Below are 18,967 nucleotides of genomic sequence, written 5' to 3'. Positions count from 1 at the left end.
GAAGCCATTTTAACACTTTTTTCCATCCCTTACCCCTAAAAATCATGAACTGCATTAATAAAACTGCGTCACATCCCTCAATATCAATTTCCAACTAAAATTAACTTTTATCCTCTTGACAAACTCCTATGAGTACTGGAAACAAGATCGAAAATTGTTTTAAAATTGAAATTTAATGCAACTGCACTGCTACAAAATGATAATGATATAACAAACTGCATCCTTTCAAACATACAAATTGGCTTTGATATAGAATGAATAACAACAGACAGTTTATTGGAGTTGAATTGGATGACATTTTGTATCTAATTTCATTTTCAATTTTGAGATATTCTATTTTATTTTTTTTGGATGTGTTGAATGACAAGCGAAACAAAAATCATTGAATGATTATATTTATTTATAAACAGAGAAGCTAGAACGGAAGAAGAAGAACTGAAAAAGCTACAGGAGACAACGACTGAATGAGAGGAGTGAGAAAGAGAGAACAAAAATAATAAAAAAAGAAGAGGCTTATGTACAATGAATGAATGTTTATGTCTGGAAATGAAAGTATATAAGCAAAAGTCACGTGAAAAATCGTCCTCTCTCAGAGAGAAAACTGAGAGTAAATGAAAATCCGTACTCATTCAGTATATCCTTGCTGTCTGCTTAAAAAAAATGTTTCAACTCATTGTTAATGTTGCTTTTGTAACGGTTAGACGTGTAAAATAAGCTCTCTGTTGTCATTTTTAGTGCATGTGAAGTTATTTCCTTGTTCTATAAAAGAAGGTGATGCTGATATAAAATGAAATAATATTAAAAAAAAAATGTGAAAAGCTCTTGAAAAATTTAATATTAATACTATCAACTGCTTGTGATACTGAGATGATGATGAAAAATAATTTTTATGTGCTTCTTCTGTTGTCGTTGCATTACAGTGAGAGATGCAATGATACTTATCGTGCAATAAATCCTTCAAAGCGTTTAAAAGAATACATCGTGCAATAAATTAGAGTGATGCATATAAAAAAAAATTATATTACGCCGGAAATAAAATGAAATGAGAAAGTGGATGAAAAAAAAAACTGCAAAATGATAGAAATGCATTAAAATAAATGAATTATGCAGCATTGCTTGTGATAAAAAATTGTGATATGATATGAACGTTGTGGAATGAGTAGAGGAGATTGAAAATTTTTGTAATTAAGTATTCATGTACAGTGCTGAGATGGGAATTACTGCACATATAGTGAAAATATTTGATACAAATTTTTTAACATTTTTTCATATAGAATTCCGTCATGTAAATTGAATTTTTGTGCTTCATGCAAATAGCGAGCGAGTCAGTTGTTGACAACAAGATTAAAATTGTTCATTTGTAAAAAAAAAAGTAAAATCAATAAACTAATAGGATTTATATACAATATTATGTGCTCATAAATTGAAATACTCACGAAATAAAGTCAATTCGGACATTCGAATCAGCAGGAAATACTAACAAAATAAAAAATTGCCCCAATCTGCAAATATCCCCAATATTTTTTGTGCTGCTATAAAATATATACGAAAAAAATGTGCCATTGAACTGCAAAAAAATTTATTGCTATCATCACATAAAAAAAATATTTTTTTTTGCTCGTTCCGCATTCACATTTGCATTTCTCATGATTTATATTTTTGATATTTGATGATAGATAGGATATGCATGATTGAATCGATATTAGAAATCAATTTATCAAAATATTCTGAGTGCTTCATTTATGATTGTAATGAGGTACTACATTTATTGCAATATTTAATGTTGATTCTCAAAATTCTTTGATATATTCTAAAAATTAATCAACATTATTTGTAAATTGATATTTGAATATTTGGTTAAATATGTTGAAACAACCATAAATTAATATTGATATTTATGGTATCGACATGATTAATGATACATTGTTGAATATTTAATTTATTTTAAAATTAAAAACATTTGTGAATCAAACTCATTGATTACCACAGATTTGTGATTATTTTAATATGCAGAAAATTTGGAGAATTTTGATATTTGGGTCACTTGTTAATGATGTCAATTTAAGACGGCAAACTGAATCCACATCCTCTCTTATTAACCACAAATGGTGCCATATGTGTAGCTTGGGTAAACTGCATGATAATGGTCGAATTTTAGAGTTCGGGCTGAAAATTATCATCATAAATCTTTAATTTTAATCGAAATTTGCTGAAAAATATTTGAAATCCTGTTAATGCTGTGAATTTAAGAGCAGTTTTTGATTTTTTGTCTTTCAAATTCCTTCAAAATTGATTTCAAATTGCTGCGAGGAAAATCTCAAAAATTTGGCAGAAGTTTCCTTTCAGGAATAACTCTTTGTGCTATTCCTTACTTGCTTAATGGAATCATGCTCTGACGTGGAGCCTAGGATGCTACAAAAGGCTTTCAATCTGACTCTCTTGCTGTCCTTATCTCAAAGTTTGTGCAAATCATACATTTTTGGTTCTAACAGACATTCTTTCTGTGCCATTAGTCATCAAATAAACTTACTTGCTCATAATTCACTCCTGTCAAGAATTAGGCAAGAATCTTTCATCACCGGGAATTTGAAAACCCTTCCAAACCATATCTAAAAATATCCATGACAATCATCAGCTGGGTCACAATTTTTTTTACAACTTTACTTATTATAATTAAATCATAAACCGAAAGTAAAATGCATATAAAAAATCACTCAACTTCACAACATTCTCCGCACAAACAGCAAAATTTATTCATCCATAAAAACCCACTTCAGAAAATTTTCTTCCATTCGTGCATTTATTTTTATTACGACCCAATTATTTTCTAACAATAATAATAATAATAATAATATGTTCATGAGCATAGACTATCATCATATAAATGTAACAAGTTAGAGCGGATATAAACATGCGACATCAACAGGAATGATGATTATGCCTTGATGACTTTTGAAATAAAAGAAAAATCATTTATTTTCCCATATAATGTTCTATGCTCGAAATGTAATGTGTGGAAAAGAAAATATATGGAAAATAGCAAGGAAATATTGTAAGCCTATCGTAAGCCCATTGAATCAATGTCAGTTGAATTGCGGTGTTTACACAAAAAATAGAATGAAAAATGATTTCTGTTTTTCTTAGATCCTAAAATTTACATGATCACATGTCTTCATGAAATATGTATGTATTTTTTTAAACACACGCATCATCTTTGGTATTTTATTTCCTCGAGGAAAATTGAATAAAAGTTTATTTTTCCTTTATTTTGTTGTCTTTTTTTGTTGTCAAAATCAAATATTCAAAGAAAAGAAAAAAACAAGGAAGAGATGGATTACACTTTAAGCTAACAAAAGCAACTGTAAAGTGTAGGTTTGTTTGGTTCATGATTTTGGGTAAACATGTTGATACAGCCCGAGCTGTACATGATTCCAACTTATTCTAAGCCTTATTTTCGAGTAATTCGTGTTTGTTCTTGGGGAAATTGGTTCCTGAATGCAAAATTTCTATTTAATTTGCTGAATTTCATCCAATTTCATGTCCATACAATATCCGAATCGACTTTAATCCTAACAGGCAAAGAGACCGATTTTAGGTATCGTCCTGATCTTGCTATTCCATGAAACCATGCTCTTTACCAGTTAGGATGAGCTTTGGGTTTAATTTTACCCAAAGGATCGTCAAGACACTCAGAAAATTTCGAATTTGGCCTGGATTTCGTATAGAAAAGACGACCAGAGTCGTCTAAATGCCATACAAAATTCAAGTCAACTTCGAGCTTCTACAAAAAAGCATAAAGCCATAAAAACATAAAAATTATGAATCATCATATACAACTCGGCAATAAAACAACAATAACAATTGATGAAATTTTCTTTTAACTTTTCTTAAGCCTTTGGCTGTTATCAGTTCATATAAACACATTCGTCGGAATGCTTCAACAAATAAAATAATGAAGAAAATAAAAATTTTCAATCTACCGAAAAAAATAAAGAAAATGTTGAGGAGGTTAAAAAGTTTTGCAATCAAAAAAGATTTCCGAAGTGTGTCGCAAAGAATTTATGATGAAAAAAAAATTCAATTTAGGAATGAATTCCATTAAGAAGAGATAACACAATGTGGAAATATATAAAAAAAAGATGTCAATTGGGCAATTCTATTATGATGTAGAATGTGTAGACTAGAATAAAATATGTGAAAAAAAAAACTTTTTCAATAAAATTTTTTTGCTCATTCTCTTAGATCATGGCAATTAAGTTCCATCATGTGGAATAATAGAATCAAAAATAATAATAACTAAGGCATAGGCCTTGATACATAATTTATCATAATTCTATATATACATATTAATGTTTCCACATAAAAGCTCATATTCATGAGCAAAAAAGTTCATAAATTTAATTTTACGTACCTTAACACCTTAATTTTCATTCATCATAGAATTTTCATGAATCAGCATGTATTTTTTCCTTCTTATCTTTCTGTTGCTTATTGCCTCCTATGCTTTATCATAAATATGCTTTCTATATACGTCAAAAGAAACTTTAATATCTTTACCATAATGTTTTTTTCTTTGCTTTTATGAATGAAGAAAATCTGCAAATGAGTTAATCATCTTATCGTTCGTGTCGTCATGATGCCTTATGAGAAAGTTATGGGATTTCAAGATTATTTATAGACCTCTAGCTAGTTCGCTGTTAGAGCAGTGGTTGATAATCTTTTATTTTTCACGGCACATCTTAGGCTTTTGAGAGAAAGTGTAGCAATTGGCAAAGACCAGCCAGTGATTGAGTCAGTTTTAGACGCCAACTTAGAGAGACCATGAATCACAGCTGTTCTGTTTGGACAGCGAAGTGATTTAAAGAACATTTTAATGTTAAAAAGGTTGCCCACCACTGCTTTAAAGCAAAAACTTTCGAATTTTTCCGAATTCCAAAAATAGAATTTCATTAATAAATTTTAATAAAATTAGAATATATTTTTTTGGAAATTTTTTATTGAAATATTAATTGAATTTCGATGAAGCATATTGATCAAGAATTTCATTTTTATGTTTGGATTATGAGAAACTTTTATTTAGAATTTGTGATTTGGTATTCAAATTTTGGAACGATTTAAAATTTTATAAAAAAGGAAATTAAAGATTTTGTAATAAAGATAAAGCTATAAAGGATTGCGTTCAGTGGGAAGGTTAATGAGTAAATTCCGAGAATTCCACTGTTTATCCAAAGCTCGTTAATCTGTAATGTAATAAGTAAAGGGTTCATAATTGTATATCCCACTTAAAATTCACTCACAATTACTTACTAAGGATTAACTTGCAGAATGGACAAAAAAACGTTATATCATGTTAATGTCTATTTGATGACTAGTTCAAACGTGTCCAGTGGGACTTACCGAAAGTGTTTCAATCATATGATCAAGTGATAATGCAATAGTGCTGGATTAATCAAGTGGGTGATTACTGAACTGATTAATCAAACAATTAAGTCTATATCAATCACTTATATTGATATTATTACTTTTATTGAATTATTAAGAATATCCTTAATTTAATCCTTACCACTTACTACTCAAATTCATTCCAAGGGTTAAAGCAAGATATATAGATGTGTACATACAAAGTATACTCGACCATACTCGACCATACGGAATTTAGTATGCTAATGTAAACAATGATATTTGTAAAATTTTGTAAATTTGAATACAAAAATTTTTAAATAAATATCAAAAGATACATTATTTTTGAATTTAGTCAGTTAAAAATAATAAAGCATTTACAATGCTTCTGTACTAACTAAACTCATCTAAAAGTAGAAAATTTTGCAAATCAAATTTTTATAAATTTTAGCAATTTTCTTTCGTAGTGTTAGTGTTTACAAAAAATTCAAATTTTTGACCGTTAAAAACGACCGAATTTTTATATGAACACATCTATATATCTTGGGTTAAAGATTACCGATACAAAAAAATATATATACCTGCAAAAAGTAATAAATTCAAGGCTCGTTTGTGTATTGTGTGAACAACAAAAAGTACTTATGTAGACTTGAATTGAGCATAAAAAGGATATTGAATTGTATAGATTCTTTAGGCCATTTACCGAACATGAATATGTTTATTTTAAAAGTAAATATTCATATACTTTCGATCTTTTATGTACTGAAATTGTTAAAAAGAATCAACAATGAATGTCTACAATTTACATTATTATTATCGTTATTAAATAAGCTTTCCTTTTTTTCAAGTGCGATACAGCCGGAAAATATGAGAGAAAAGTTTACTTTTTGAAGTGCTTTGTAAAGTACCATTGAACCTTAATTGAAAACATCATATTGCCTATTAAAGCACAAATATTCCTCAACAATGAGAAGTAAATTCAAACTTCCTCATCTCATCCTCATCACAAAAGCATTAAATAAATTGCCTTGGTATAAGTACTCTTAAAGGAATCACATATGAAGCAATATGAGAATGGAAAAATGGAAAATACTAACGAAACCATTTATTGCTCAGTGCAGTCGAATGATGTTAATGTGATATATAAAAAAATATACATTTCCACCTTCGATTTCCATCACATTTCCTACTTATTCACATTCATCTCATTATTTATTTCAATCATCGTTTAAGGACTCTTTGTACCACAATAACTTTGTGGTATTATCATGAGAAATGTGAAATTTAAGCGAAAAATAAAAATAAATAAATAAAAGAAAAACAGGAAGTAAAAGTCAATAAAAAGTGGAGGAAAATATTGAAATTAAGTGAAGAGGAAGAATTGAAAATAAAAATTGTTGATTGAGCATTTTCTCATAAACAATGCTGCTTTATTCATGGTGGAGATTAAATTAGCACTTCTATTTATTTCAACATCAAGCTTTGCTCAACGAAGCGAGCATTTTTATTATGTATGAATTTCACAAAACTTGAACATTTTTTCTTAACTTTTGCAAGATTTATTAAACGTCAAAGTTGGTGTAGGAAATTGACTTTAATCCCTAACATACAATGAAGAACTATTTTAGTACCATTGAGAATGCTCAGAGTTGTTGCAAAGTATTCTACTTACTAACCCGAGAAACCAGTAGAGGAAAGTCTATGTTTAAGTAATGTCTCAAGTACTAGCGTATGAAAATTACCTTTAATACAACATCTAATATGTGACACAAAATATGACTGTTTATGATTTCTTCTTATGCATCACAAAAAATACTTTCAGGGTTGACTTCTGACAATACTTTTGGGTAAAGTTGGAGTAACAATTTGCATTTCAAGTAAATCTCGACAAAAAGACACTTAAGGACATTTTTGCAATTTTTAATTTTTTTTAGTTATTTGTTTACAGTAAAAATGTGCTTAGTGAAAGTGTTGTTATATAATTAAAAATTAGTGGTTTAAGTGTTTTAATAGTTTTAAAGTGAAGTGAATAGGTTTTGATAGGTCAAAGTGAAATAAAATTAATAAATTGGGTAAGTAAAATTGATTTCAAGTACTTAACCTTTAGAATTTCTAAAATGATCAAATATTTTATAATTTTTTCATTTCTATAGGTATTTCTATTTTGTTTTTCGTTTCTTTAGGTTTTTTATTTAGTCTTTTACAGTTTTTAAATTCTAATTAATATTTAATTTTTCAGAAGTTTGTTTAAGTAATTTAATAATTTTTTTTTAGTGATACAGGATTAATTTTACATATGTTTTTCAAATTTACGTGTATTTAATAATGAGATTATATATGAATTTACAGATAATAAAGTTGAAATTGCAAATTGTACAGTATATTAATAGATTAAGTGTTTTTTTTTAATTTATCATTTTTATGGGAACATGCAGGAATAAGAAAGCAGTGGGTCATGCCTTCAAGTTAACTTGCAGGTCAGGTTGAAGTAATCATTTTAAATACGCTTGAAGTTGACTTAGTGTTACCTTGAAGTTAACTCAAGGTTACATCACAAGTAATTCCTATGACATACTATAGGATAATGTATTGAAGACTAGCTTGCGCGCGGACAAAGTATGACTTGAGTCAGTACATCAGACTGCCTGTTATCACTTACTTCTTGTCTTTTAAACTTTACTTGAAGTGTGACTTTTAGCTTACTTGTGTTTCTCGGGTAACTTATTTACTTACTAATTGTAATAAAATGGTCTGTTCGCATGTTGAGCTGACATTCTTTCATCACTGTTCTGTGCCATGTGGACCTGGGTGATTAGGCCGCATATCTAAATCACTGTTTTGGGTTCGATTCTCATTAGAGTTTCTCAATCATTATATAGAATGTGGTCGATATGACACGGATTCGCATAATGCTCATGACATTTCTTAAGGGAAAACTATATCTAGAAATGTTTCTGATTACGCTTCTAATGTTTAGTCGTTGAAGTCCGAGCAACACAAATGAAAAAGGATCCACCGCGAATCTTTCAAAGCTCGACACCGTTTCCTACAAAGTTTCCGTCTCAATTCCTACAAGGATCCATCAAAGTTTGTTTATGGACATCAAATAGAAGGCCGCCTCTATTTGACAGCCATATTAATAGTACGATGGAGCCTTCTTCATTTATGTCGCTTGGTGTCGCTCAAAAGAGAGCCTTTCTACTTCACTCACTTAAGAGACCCTTAATACTCACAAAACAAACATTTTAAAAAAATTTAAATAATTTATATAATTTAAACAATTTCCATTTCAAAATTCAATTAAAGAAATTTCCTGAAAACACCACAGAATACACTTCCGTAAAATAAATTAAATTTGTAAAACCATCACTTCTAATTTAAGTTTAATTTTTCACTACAACAAGGGAATGTTAGTAAAGTACGTAGCGATTATGAGTGAAGGTGGAGGGAGAGATTGGTGGGGGGGTTAGATAGGGTATGGAATTTAGATAAGGACAGCAAATTTTAGTTCAAAATTTAATTAGAAAGTATTATGATGGGGCAGGTGAGGGTCCTAAAGTAATATTCTTAGCGTTACGTAATTTCCGAATATTCCCATAATATAAGTGTTTTGTGAATGCATACTTAAAGTTTTATTTCACATCAAAATTGCACACAGAGTTAAATAAATGAAAAAGTTCATAAAACTGTTCAACTGTGAAACAAAAATATTTTCAGATATCACACATAAAAGTAAGGCTTTTTAATTTTTAACAAAAAAGAAAAAAAAAAATCGGATAAAAATTTTTGTTTCGAATTTCTCGACTTTTTCATTTTTTCTTCATTTCGTTGAGTATGAAAAAGCAAATAAAAAATTTGCATTTAAGCTTAAATTGATATCATTGAAATTTGAGAGTTCACGATAAAGTTTTTCATTTTTATTTTGTTCCCTGTGAATGTCAATTGCTCTATATATAGCTAAAAGTTATAGATATATAGACGTAATATCCTATAATGATAATAAATAACATTTTAAATTTTCCCACTGCGACATTTTATGAAAACCAAAAGAGGAATTTTTATTATGAATGAATGATGATGATAAAAAAAAATTCAATATATCTTCATAATGAAAAAAAAGTGAAAGGAACAGAAAAGAACAAAAAAAATGAAGCAACAAAACTGAGAAAAAATATGAAATCTGAAATGGACATATTCGAGATAGAGGAGCGAACAAAAAAGTTAATCTGTAGAAAAGCACAATGAATGTTCGTTCTGGGAATGCCAGCGTTTTGAAGAAGTATGAATGTAGGTGGTAGTCAGGAACAGAAGCGCTTATTGTAATGATTCATATCTCTAGAATCTCGATAAATGCCCACATAGGCTGTATGAAGGCTTCTAAGTTGTATCAACTCGGATTTTGTTTGGTAAATCCGGTTTAATTTTCGGGAAATTGAATTAAGGCTCTGCAAAGGAGTTTATTTTAAGATAAACTGCAGACTTAATTTAGACAGCATTTTTGAAGTCGATTGGGGTATATGGGAATCAAATCTATACTCTGAACGTATATATTGATTTGAAAGTTTGTTGGATTTGAAATTTGAAATTTATTTTTAAAAAAAATATTTTAAGCTTGGAAGGTGAGCGATTAAATTCAATCTTTAGCTCTCAGGTCAGAGTCCAGTCGGATTGTTGCTAGATTTTCTGCAATTTTTAAATCTTGTTTTTTGGGTGATTAATTTGTTAGAGAAGCTGAAGGTCAATTTGGGTTTTCTATAGAAAAAATTGATTATGAGCCAGACTTTACTTACTTACTTCCTTGGCAGACCATACGTGGGTTCATTGCAGTGCAGAGAGAACACCTAAAGCCGACTCTATCCTCGAGAAAGTCTGTCAGTTCGAAATGTTTAGGACTTTAACATCCTTTTCTACACATCCAATCCAGGAACTATCTGGTCTACCTCAAGAGTCATCTAGAAAACCAATTGACTATATTAGTCAGAACTACCATGTGGCAGTTGGATCAGATCGTCAAAAATCATACTTTTAACTCCTTAAAACTACAAAATTACAGCTAAAATGTTTCAAATATCACAAATTCCTCTATCGCCCAACGTGCTTCAAAGATATTCGAATTGCAAATACAAAGTTGAAAGGAGAAAAAAAACGACAAAAAGTACAGCACAAGAGAGAAAATATCAAATTTCCTGTAAAGATTTTCTTCTTTTCAGTTTTTTATTTTCTTCCTCAATTTGCTTTTCATTCTTTCTATCGCCTTTTTTTTTTGTGTGCTGATTTCATTTGAACTCCACTCGAATGTGTCTATTTTTTTCGCTCTAATCTCCTTATTATCTCCCTAAAAACATGAGAATTTTTTTCGTCCTCCTTGTTCTACTTTGTCCATAAAAATTAAAAATACAATCGACTTCTTTATTCATTCCTTAAGCTCTCCCTATCTATACATATTCATGTACATAGTCTACTCATTGTGTCTACTAAAAAAAGCTTTAAAATAATTTTCCATCATGCCATAAAAACTTCCGCCATTAAGTGAATTTTTTCATCCCTAATTCAAAAGGAGAACAGCACTTTAAAATTTTTAATAACAAAGCTTTTAAGCTTTACATTTTGTCTCTGTCTATTGTTTACGAAAATGTTAAAATAATATAGAAATACCATAAATGTTTTGTCATCTGACAAAACAGACTTAAACAAATGGTTACAACTTATGGTGTTAACTAAAAGTCTTGGAATGTTTTGACGGTAATGATGCATAAAATTTTAATAGGCTGATTACTAAAATTATTGTACTAGTTCTTCTTAAATTTTCTAATTTAAATGCATGATTTTTATTTATAGTTTTGTGTATTTTTTGAGTCTTTATTAAACCACTCGTAAACGATTTTAGAGGTTACTTGTATAGAAATGATTCAAATAACTTTTGACTATTGGACTTCATGCAAAAATTTCCAAAAGAAAAAATTTGAAAATTAACCGAAATTCAATTTCGTTTTACATTTTATATGATATTTTGGTAATTTTTTTCGTAAGCATAAAAGTTAAAATATATCCAACTTCCATATCCAATGCTCACTGCGAAAAAATGTGACCAAATATTACATTTGACTTTGAAAATTATATATCTTGGAATTGACAAGTTTACGAAATTCTTTTGGAAATATCCTGAATATGTTATTTTAAAACACTTTCCAACAAATTTAAACAAAACTGCGAAGAGTAATAAGCATTAAAAATTTTAAAAAATTAAAAATGTCTAAAAATAACTTTTTTACCCTTAACAAAAAAATAAACTGCGGTCTTAATATTATGAATTTTTAAAAAATTCGTTAAAAATCTGTTACCGCTGGATAATCCATAGAAATGAACGGTAACGGTAATGGATATTACCGGTAATTACCGGTAACGGACGGTACGGATATCCGTCATTCGGACCCCTAGTTACAACATATGGTGCTTAACTAAAAGTCTTGGATGTTTTGTCTTAATGATGCATAAAATTTTAATAGGCTTTGCTAAAATTATTGTTACTAGTTCTTCTTAAATTTTCTAATTTAAATGCATGATATATATTTATAGTTTGTTTTTTTTGTGAGTCTTTATTAAACCACTCGGTTTAAAGGTTATGGTAACAATGATTCAAATTTTAAATGAGAAAAATTCAAGAGTTTTTGACATTTTATTCGATATTTACGAATATTACAACACCTACTTCCATTCAAAAGTGTTTTGTTGTTTTTCAGCAATATAAATCGTTTAAAAAATGATTTCTTTCAAAGATTACAATTTTGTGATTTTCTACTTCAATTTGACACCTACAATACCCCCTTAGTCAATATACATTAGAAGCCAATGAACCCAAGGAGATGCGCTTAGGGACTGTTCATTATTATGTATTCTCGCTATCTGAATGAAGATTGCAGAATCCTGGATTTTTAAACTGAGAAATCACGCAATTTAGAGCTCGAATTCGACTCTAATTTTGTATAAAAAAAACCAACTCGAGCCAACTTGACTCCATGTCAAAAAATACCCAAACGCACCTGAACGTAATAATTAAACAAATCCAAACAGACATTAGAACTCGTTCACTAGCTACGTCATGCAAAATATCCCCTATCGTCCTTATAACCAAATGTTAATCGTTTGAGGCGTAGGAAAATTGGAAAAAAATCTTGATCCCCTACCACAAGAGTATCACATAACAATTGGACGACTCCTTAGTACATTCTACAAACAAAACAATCACAAAAAACAGAAATGCGTTTAAAACCATCAAACGATGACTATAATCAAAACTCACTTCATTCATCGCTAGCTTCGTTACATGTTTCCTTGAAGACACTTGAAAAATAGAGGAAAAAAAGGGAGAAGGAAGTGAGAGGATGGAAAAAAATGAAAAGAATTTGAAATGCTAATATTTTAAGAGAATAACAGCTTTATTAAAAATTCCTTCCGATGTATTTTTCCCATGTACTCGTTAGCTGCTACTGTGTTTTATAAAAGGCTTTTAAAGATGCTTGGTTTTTTTCCTTTGCTTTCTATTTTATTGTATTCGTTTAAGCGTGAAATTTTTGAGTTTTTGAGTTATGAAGGGTGATTTGAAAGGCATTTTGTCTGATTAAGGCAATTTTGGATGTTATTCGGAGGATTTACTACTTACTTACTTACTTCGCTGGCCGTTCAGATCAATTGACCATAACCTCCCTCAGATGGCGCCTGATATTAGCTCTATTGCCGATTATAGCTTGTCAATTTTTGATTTAGAGGATTTAAGAGGAAAAATTAATAATAAATTAGTTACTATTGATCCAGATTGGTCAAAAATACATTAGAAATAGACATCGACTGATCATTAACTAGCCATAACGAATTTTTGTCCTTTGAATTCCTCTAAGTTAATATCCCAGGAAATTATTCGAATTTTGTGAATTACATTAAATTTTTCAAAATACATAAAAATGCTTTCCAATTCTCCTTCATTCCTTTTCAAATTTTCCCACTTGCTCACCATTCAACTGTTTAAAAATCGATTTAATAAAAGCAGAAAGCTAAAAAGAAGGGTAAAAAAATTTTAAAGCCAATTTTTTCTCCAACAAAAATTCAATTTATAGTATGTCTTCTTATTCATATTGTGAAAAATGAAGAGCTAGAAAGTTTAAGAAATAAAAAAAAAAATCTGTTCCAAGAATAAAATATTTTTGTGTGTGATGAACTTTATTTCTCTATCTACACTGTTGTCTGTGTGAACGAAGCAGATTGAAGCATGAAAAGTTTATCAACTTTTAAATCCTTTTTCCGTATTCTTAAAGAAAAGTCTGCTTAAGAACTATTTTCATCATCATCAGCCATACTATTATCATTGTTTTGTTATTGTATCCATTGTGGCTTCGGTATTGGATGTGAAAATAAATTTTATTAAAAAACTTTTTTTTTTCACTTTTCTTTTTCACGAACAACAACAACAATTTTAATCTCAAGTAGATTAAATGAATTTAAAATGAACATAATTTGGTGTCGGGACAGTTCTTTACAAGTATAAACTTCTGGAGAATAATTAATAAACTGTGAACATGTAATTTCGTGCCAAAAAAAAAACGAGAGTCATGCGGATATCTCTGTTCAACATATTCTATGGATTAATTATCATCGTAAATTATCAACTATTGAGATGTAATGCCAGTTTATCAAAATGTGATAGAATACCGGAAAATTCAACCGTCAATAAATCACCTGCTGATGGTCGTTATAAATTGAGAATTCTTGGTGATCCGGAACGATATATACCGGGTGAAAACTATACGAGTAAGTTCTTAATTGCATAGCCACATCATTTTTAAAAGAAAACTTGTTCCTTAATATTAATCTACAGAAATGTTGAGAAAACCACAAAAGTTTTACAAGATTAATTTTAATGTGGCAATTTGTGGAAGTTCTTTATGTCTCATTTATAACTCAAAATTCCAATTCTTATTCCAGTAAGTTTAGAAGGAATTTTGCGTGCATCTCACGGTCTTACACATAAATTTACTGGCTTCTTCATAACTGTCGAGCATGATTCGTCTGATGGAAAGACATTATCAACGACAACAGCAACAGTATCAAAGTCAAATGATGACAGTGTAGGAACATTTCATATCATTTCGCATGCCATATCAAAATTTTCAGATTTATGTCCCAATATCGTCACGCACACCAACTCATTGGCAAAGAGTGATGTTCCGGTAATGATTTATTTTTAATTAAATTCTGGTATTTTTTTCCTATCACAACCAGTTCCTATTTCCTTGGACTGTAGACAGTTGTGTAGCTTGGGATGAGTTCATCTATCATCCTAGCTGCACATCCGACTAAAGTCAATTTATTCACATGAGTGCATGTTAATCCTCTCCATAACAATAACTTATTATTACATGATGAATATAGATTACATGGACTGCACCGTCTAAAAATAGCGGATGTGTTGTATTTAAAGCAACTGTGATAGAGCATCGTGACGTATGGTATATGGATGAAGGAACATTAAGTAAAACATTGTGTGAAGATAATACAGATTCAGGTGATTCACAGCCATTAATACTCGAAGAATGTCGAGCATGTGATGAGGCAAAATATGAATTGACATTTGAAGGTCTTTGGTCTCGTAATACACACCCAAAGGACTTTCCATCAAATGGTTGGCTAACAAAATTTAGCGATGTAATTGGAGCATCACATACGACAGAATATCGATTTTGGACTTATAGCGAGCCAGCAAGGTAACAAAAAAAAAAGGCGAACGTTACGTTCGTTCATAAAAAATATTTACATTGAGGATTTTGTGCTAAGCTTTATGATATTAAATCTATCTCATTTTTGCTTCTTTCTTCCTCTGCATAGCGAGGGATTAAAGGAAGTTGCTGAGCATGGTTCAACGAGACAGTTGGAAAGGGAACTAAAAGAAGAGGTTATTTATCTTTCAGATATTTCTTGCTCACTAAACCACAAAAAAAGAGAAACTTTAAACGAAATTTTTCCTTTTTTTTACATCCATTTAAAATTGACAGAGCGAACATATCAGAACGATAATCAAGGCACGTGGAATATCATATCCAAATGTAACAGGAAAAACATTTGCCGTTTTTCGAGTCGATGCTTCTCATCATCTCGTATCACTTGTGTCAATGATATATCCATCACCCGACTGGTTTGTAGGCGTAAGCGGATTAGAGCTTTGTTTAGCAAATGGCTCGTGGATTGAGCAAAAAATTTTAAATTTATATCCTGTTGATGCCGGAACAGATTCCGGACCAACTTATATATCACCTGATCAACCGACAATACCAAAAGAACCAATAAGAAGAATAAAGCCAAATTATCCAAATGATCCACGTTCACCATTTTATGACCAGGAAAATAAAGAGATGAAGCCATTAGCCAGACTATATCTATCACGACAGCGATTATATGAGAAGAATTGTGACAGTATTTCATCACAGGATTCATTAAATGATTGTGCAATAGGAAAATGGACTGAATGGTCAAAGTGCGATAACCCGTGTGGAAAAGGACGGAGATCTCGTCAACGTTATTACCTTAATCCACAACTCGCTTATCAAAAGAATTGCAAGAAGAAGCTCACAGATCATGAAGAGTGTTACGGAACAAAGGGTAATTGCGATGATGATTTCATTGATGACGATTATGGTGAACAAAATCCAAATCCCGAATGTGTACTGTCCGATTGGACACCATTCACCGAATGCTCAACAACATGTGGAAAAGGACATCGAAGTCGTACGAGACGATATAAAATAAGAAAGAATCACAAGAAATGCCAGAAAATGTATCCCGTTGAATTAGAACAGTTCATTGATTGTAAGGGAAAAAGCTGTTCAGGCGATGAAATCAGTGTTGAACAAAAGCCACAAGTGAGAAAGGTAATTACAGTTAATTGATAAAGTTTTTCAGCATTCACTTTTGTTGCGCTCATGAAGCAGGGATTGAACGTTTGTTTTTTTAACTCAATTTCAAGTAAATCTTTTGTTCACAAATTCATTCAAGCCCTGTCTCTGCTCTACGTTGCTCTAATTGCTACCGTCATAAATAACTTTTTATTACTTTTTACTTTTTTTTATTCAGAAGCTCGACTATAGATGTAGACTCAGCGAATGGAGTAAATGGTCTCCGTGCTCTTCAACATGCGGATTAGGGGAAAGAATGCGTGTACGTGTACCGATTGATAAAAATTCCAGTGCTAATGATCACGTACATAAAATAATGAAACTTTTTAAAAAGTTTAATTCAAAAAACAATAAATACCGCAATGAAATTGAGAATGGTGATAGAGATGTGGAGGAAAGTGACGCAGACAATTCAAATGAGCGAGATGATGAGGAATTGAGTGATCAAGAGATATTGGGTGTCTCATCGCCGAAGCATCCGTGCATAAATGAAGAGCTTGTACAAAAACAAGCTTGCGGAATGCGGAATAAACCATGCGAACATGAATATTATGGAATGCCTCGTAAGATGAAGAAAAACTTTATTGGAGAAAAAAAAATAAAAACTTTATCATTTTCTTCTTTAGCGCATTTTTTGGGGGTGAATTGAGATGTTGTGGTTGGTTTGTCTGTTTGTGATGTTGTGTCCAAAGTGAGGCAGGGTTCGATTACTCGACAATGTGTCTGGCTGTAAACTGGACACTTGTGTAACTTCTCATGAAATGTCAAATCAATAATTAGGGATTTAGCAGCCTAGTTCTACTCTGTTGTGTTTCTAGAGCAAATTTACCAGTTGCTGGTACCTCAAGTAGGCTCTAAGGTTTACTTATACCAAGATTTCACTGAAAACTGACTAAAATGATGCTTTTAATGATGTTTAACTACAAAATTAAGTCTTTTGCTCTCAAATTTAAACCTACCGAATAAGCTGTACTTGACTGCTCATTCCCTAAAACAATTCACATCAAAAAATGCGCCTTATACCACACACCACCAAAATTATTCTAACTTATTCTCTCTTTCATCATACTTCTCTTCATTTTCATCCGCAAAAAAAAAAAAAAATCTAAATGTAGCTTTTTGTCTTCTTGATCCGAAACCTGGAGCTTGTCGAAGTCATGTTGAGAACAGATGGTATTATGATAAAAATTTACAAGATTGTGCAGCATTTCCATATAGTGGTTGTCATGGCAATAAAAATAACTTTGAGTCGAAGGAGCAATGTCAGCAGATTTGTTCGCCAAGTATGTGTTCATGTATATATCACATAATAATGTTTGTATTAATGCTGATATATATTTTTCTTTCGCTTTTAATCATCTCATGACAGGAAGAAATGTCGGTAACAAATTGCAGTCATATTCACAGACACTTGTCAAATCTTCATCATCATCAAATGTTGGACAGAACGCACTCAATGAGAAAATCGATTGTGAGGTTTCACATTGGAAACGAGAAGACTGCAATGCTACATGTGGTGATGGATATCGATGGAAATCGAGAATAATTCTGGTAAGCATTCATAAAAACCTTTTTTGTCATTATTTTTTAAGGATTTGTTTGTCATTCAACCAACAGAAACATCCCCGAAACGGCGGCAAACCGTGTCCCAAACGAATGTTACGATTGGAAAGTTGTCAAGTTAATTGTGAATTGCACAAAATTGAATCAACATCAATGGAAAGCTCAAACAATAATCCAAATTCATGTACCTATTCAAAATGGTCAGCATGGTCACCATGCTCAAAAACTTGTGGCGATTCAGCTGTTCAGATAAGAACGCGAGCAGTCCTTAATCATCCACAACCGCACTTATGTACGGAACGATTGGAAGAAAGGCGTTGTGAAGTCATGCCATGCCTTGTGGAAAATTTTAATTACAATTAATGAGCATATAATTTCTTTTTTTTTTTTGAGCATTGCGTACAAAGAACGAAGGTAAACAAGAAAAAAAAAAGTAAAGATACATGACGGAGTCATTACCGTTATAAATATCCCTTTTGTTTAAGAAAAGAAGAAAATAACGTAAATGAGAAAATAAAATAAAAAAAAAGTCCCTTTTTACCCCAGAAATAACATAAATAAACGTAGAAAAAATGATATTAAGAAACGAACGAAAAGTTGAGAAAATTCTGTTAATGTTAAATGGGAAAAGGAAAATGAAGGAAAAATGATTTTAAACTTTTACCCCGTCAAATAAAATAAGAAAGTAAAAGGAATAAAAAAAGGAATACAATAATAAAATTTTTAGGATTAAGATAAACGTCTTGAATTTATTTTACTTTTCTGTTTTTGATGTTTCTCGTCCTTACAGTCATGCACGAATGAAAATCTCGAAAACATTTGATGAGATAATAATGATAATTTCCATATATATATATGTGTGTAGCAGCAGATGTATGCTAAAAGGATTGACAATGGAACGTATGAAACGTTTACGACTAAGGAAATGTAATAAATTCTTATGCTAATAAGCGTTGGATGGAGAATGTGAATCTCAACATCAAATATGAGGGGCTTCTGAATGACGAGTGAGGTAATTAAGCTCACTCGTGATATTCCCGAGTGATATAAATGGAGAAGGCTGC

At 30.7% G+C, this 18,967-nt stretch overlaps 1 protein-coding gene across 3 annotated transcripts; it reads left to right on the top strand.

The window, feature by feature from the left end:
• The first annotated feature begins 683 nt into the window (after positions 1 to 683).
• LOC139091813 (spondin-1) lies at positions 684 to 18,642 on the top strand. 3 transcript variants are annotated; one of them, XM_070642021.1, is made up of 10 exons: positions 684 to 771; positions 13,882 to 14,202; positions 14,377 to 14,621; positions 14,824 to 15,155; positions 15,277 to 15,343; positions 15,444 to 16,316; positions 16,519 to 16,903; positions 17,456 to 17,623; positions 17,710 to 17,891; positions 17,958 to 18,642. In XM_070642021.1, exons 2-10 carry the CDS (start codon positions 14,004 to 14,006, stop codon positions 18,264 to 18,266), a joined length of 2,760 nt encoding a protein of 919 aa, XP_070498122.1. In that variant the 5' UTR covers positions 684 to 771; positions 13,882 to 14,003; the 3' UTR covers positions 18,267 to 18,642. The 3 variants fall into 3 exon arrangements, with proteins under 3 accessions (XP_070498122.1, XP_070498124.1, XP_070498125.1); XM_070642023.1 differs by having other exon boundaries at positions 695 to 771; positions 13,879 to 14,202; XM_070642024.1 differs by having other exon boundaries at positions 696 to 771; positions 13,924 to 14,202.
• Positions 18,643 to 18,967: the final 325 nt, after the last annotated feature.

The sequence above is a fragment of the Chironomus tepperi genome, unplaced genomic scaffold (assembly GCF_022539635.2).
Source record: "Chironomus tepperi strain 1889 unplaced genomic scaffold, CSIRO-AGI_Ctep_v1 contig_261, whole genome shotgun sequence".
Taxonomy (NCBI): Eukaryota; Metazoa; Arthropoda; class Insecta; order Diptera; family Chironomidae; genus Chironomus; species Chironomus tepperi.
Note: the sequence above shows the minus strand (reverse complement) of the source record. Positions and strands in the feature narration are given on the sequence as shown.

Bases quoted from the DNA above. Each gene is read 5' to 3' on its own strand.
- LOC139091813 (XM_070642021.1), top strand. From the start codon at position 14,004: ATGCGGATATCTCTGTTCAACATATTCTATGGATTAATTATCATCGTA. The intron at 14,203-14,376 runs GTAAGTTCTTAA...TTCTTATTCCAG, and splicing joins ACCGGGTGAAAACTATACGA to TAAGTTTAGAAGGAATTTTG. The intron at 17,892-17,957 runs GTAAGCATTCAT...TTCAACCAACAG, and splicing joins GGAAATCGAGAATAATTCTG to AAACATCCCCGAAACGGCGG.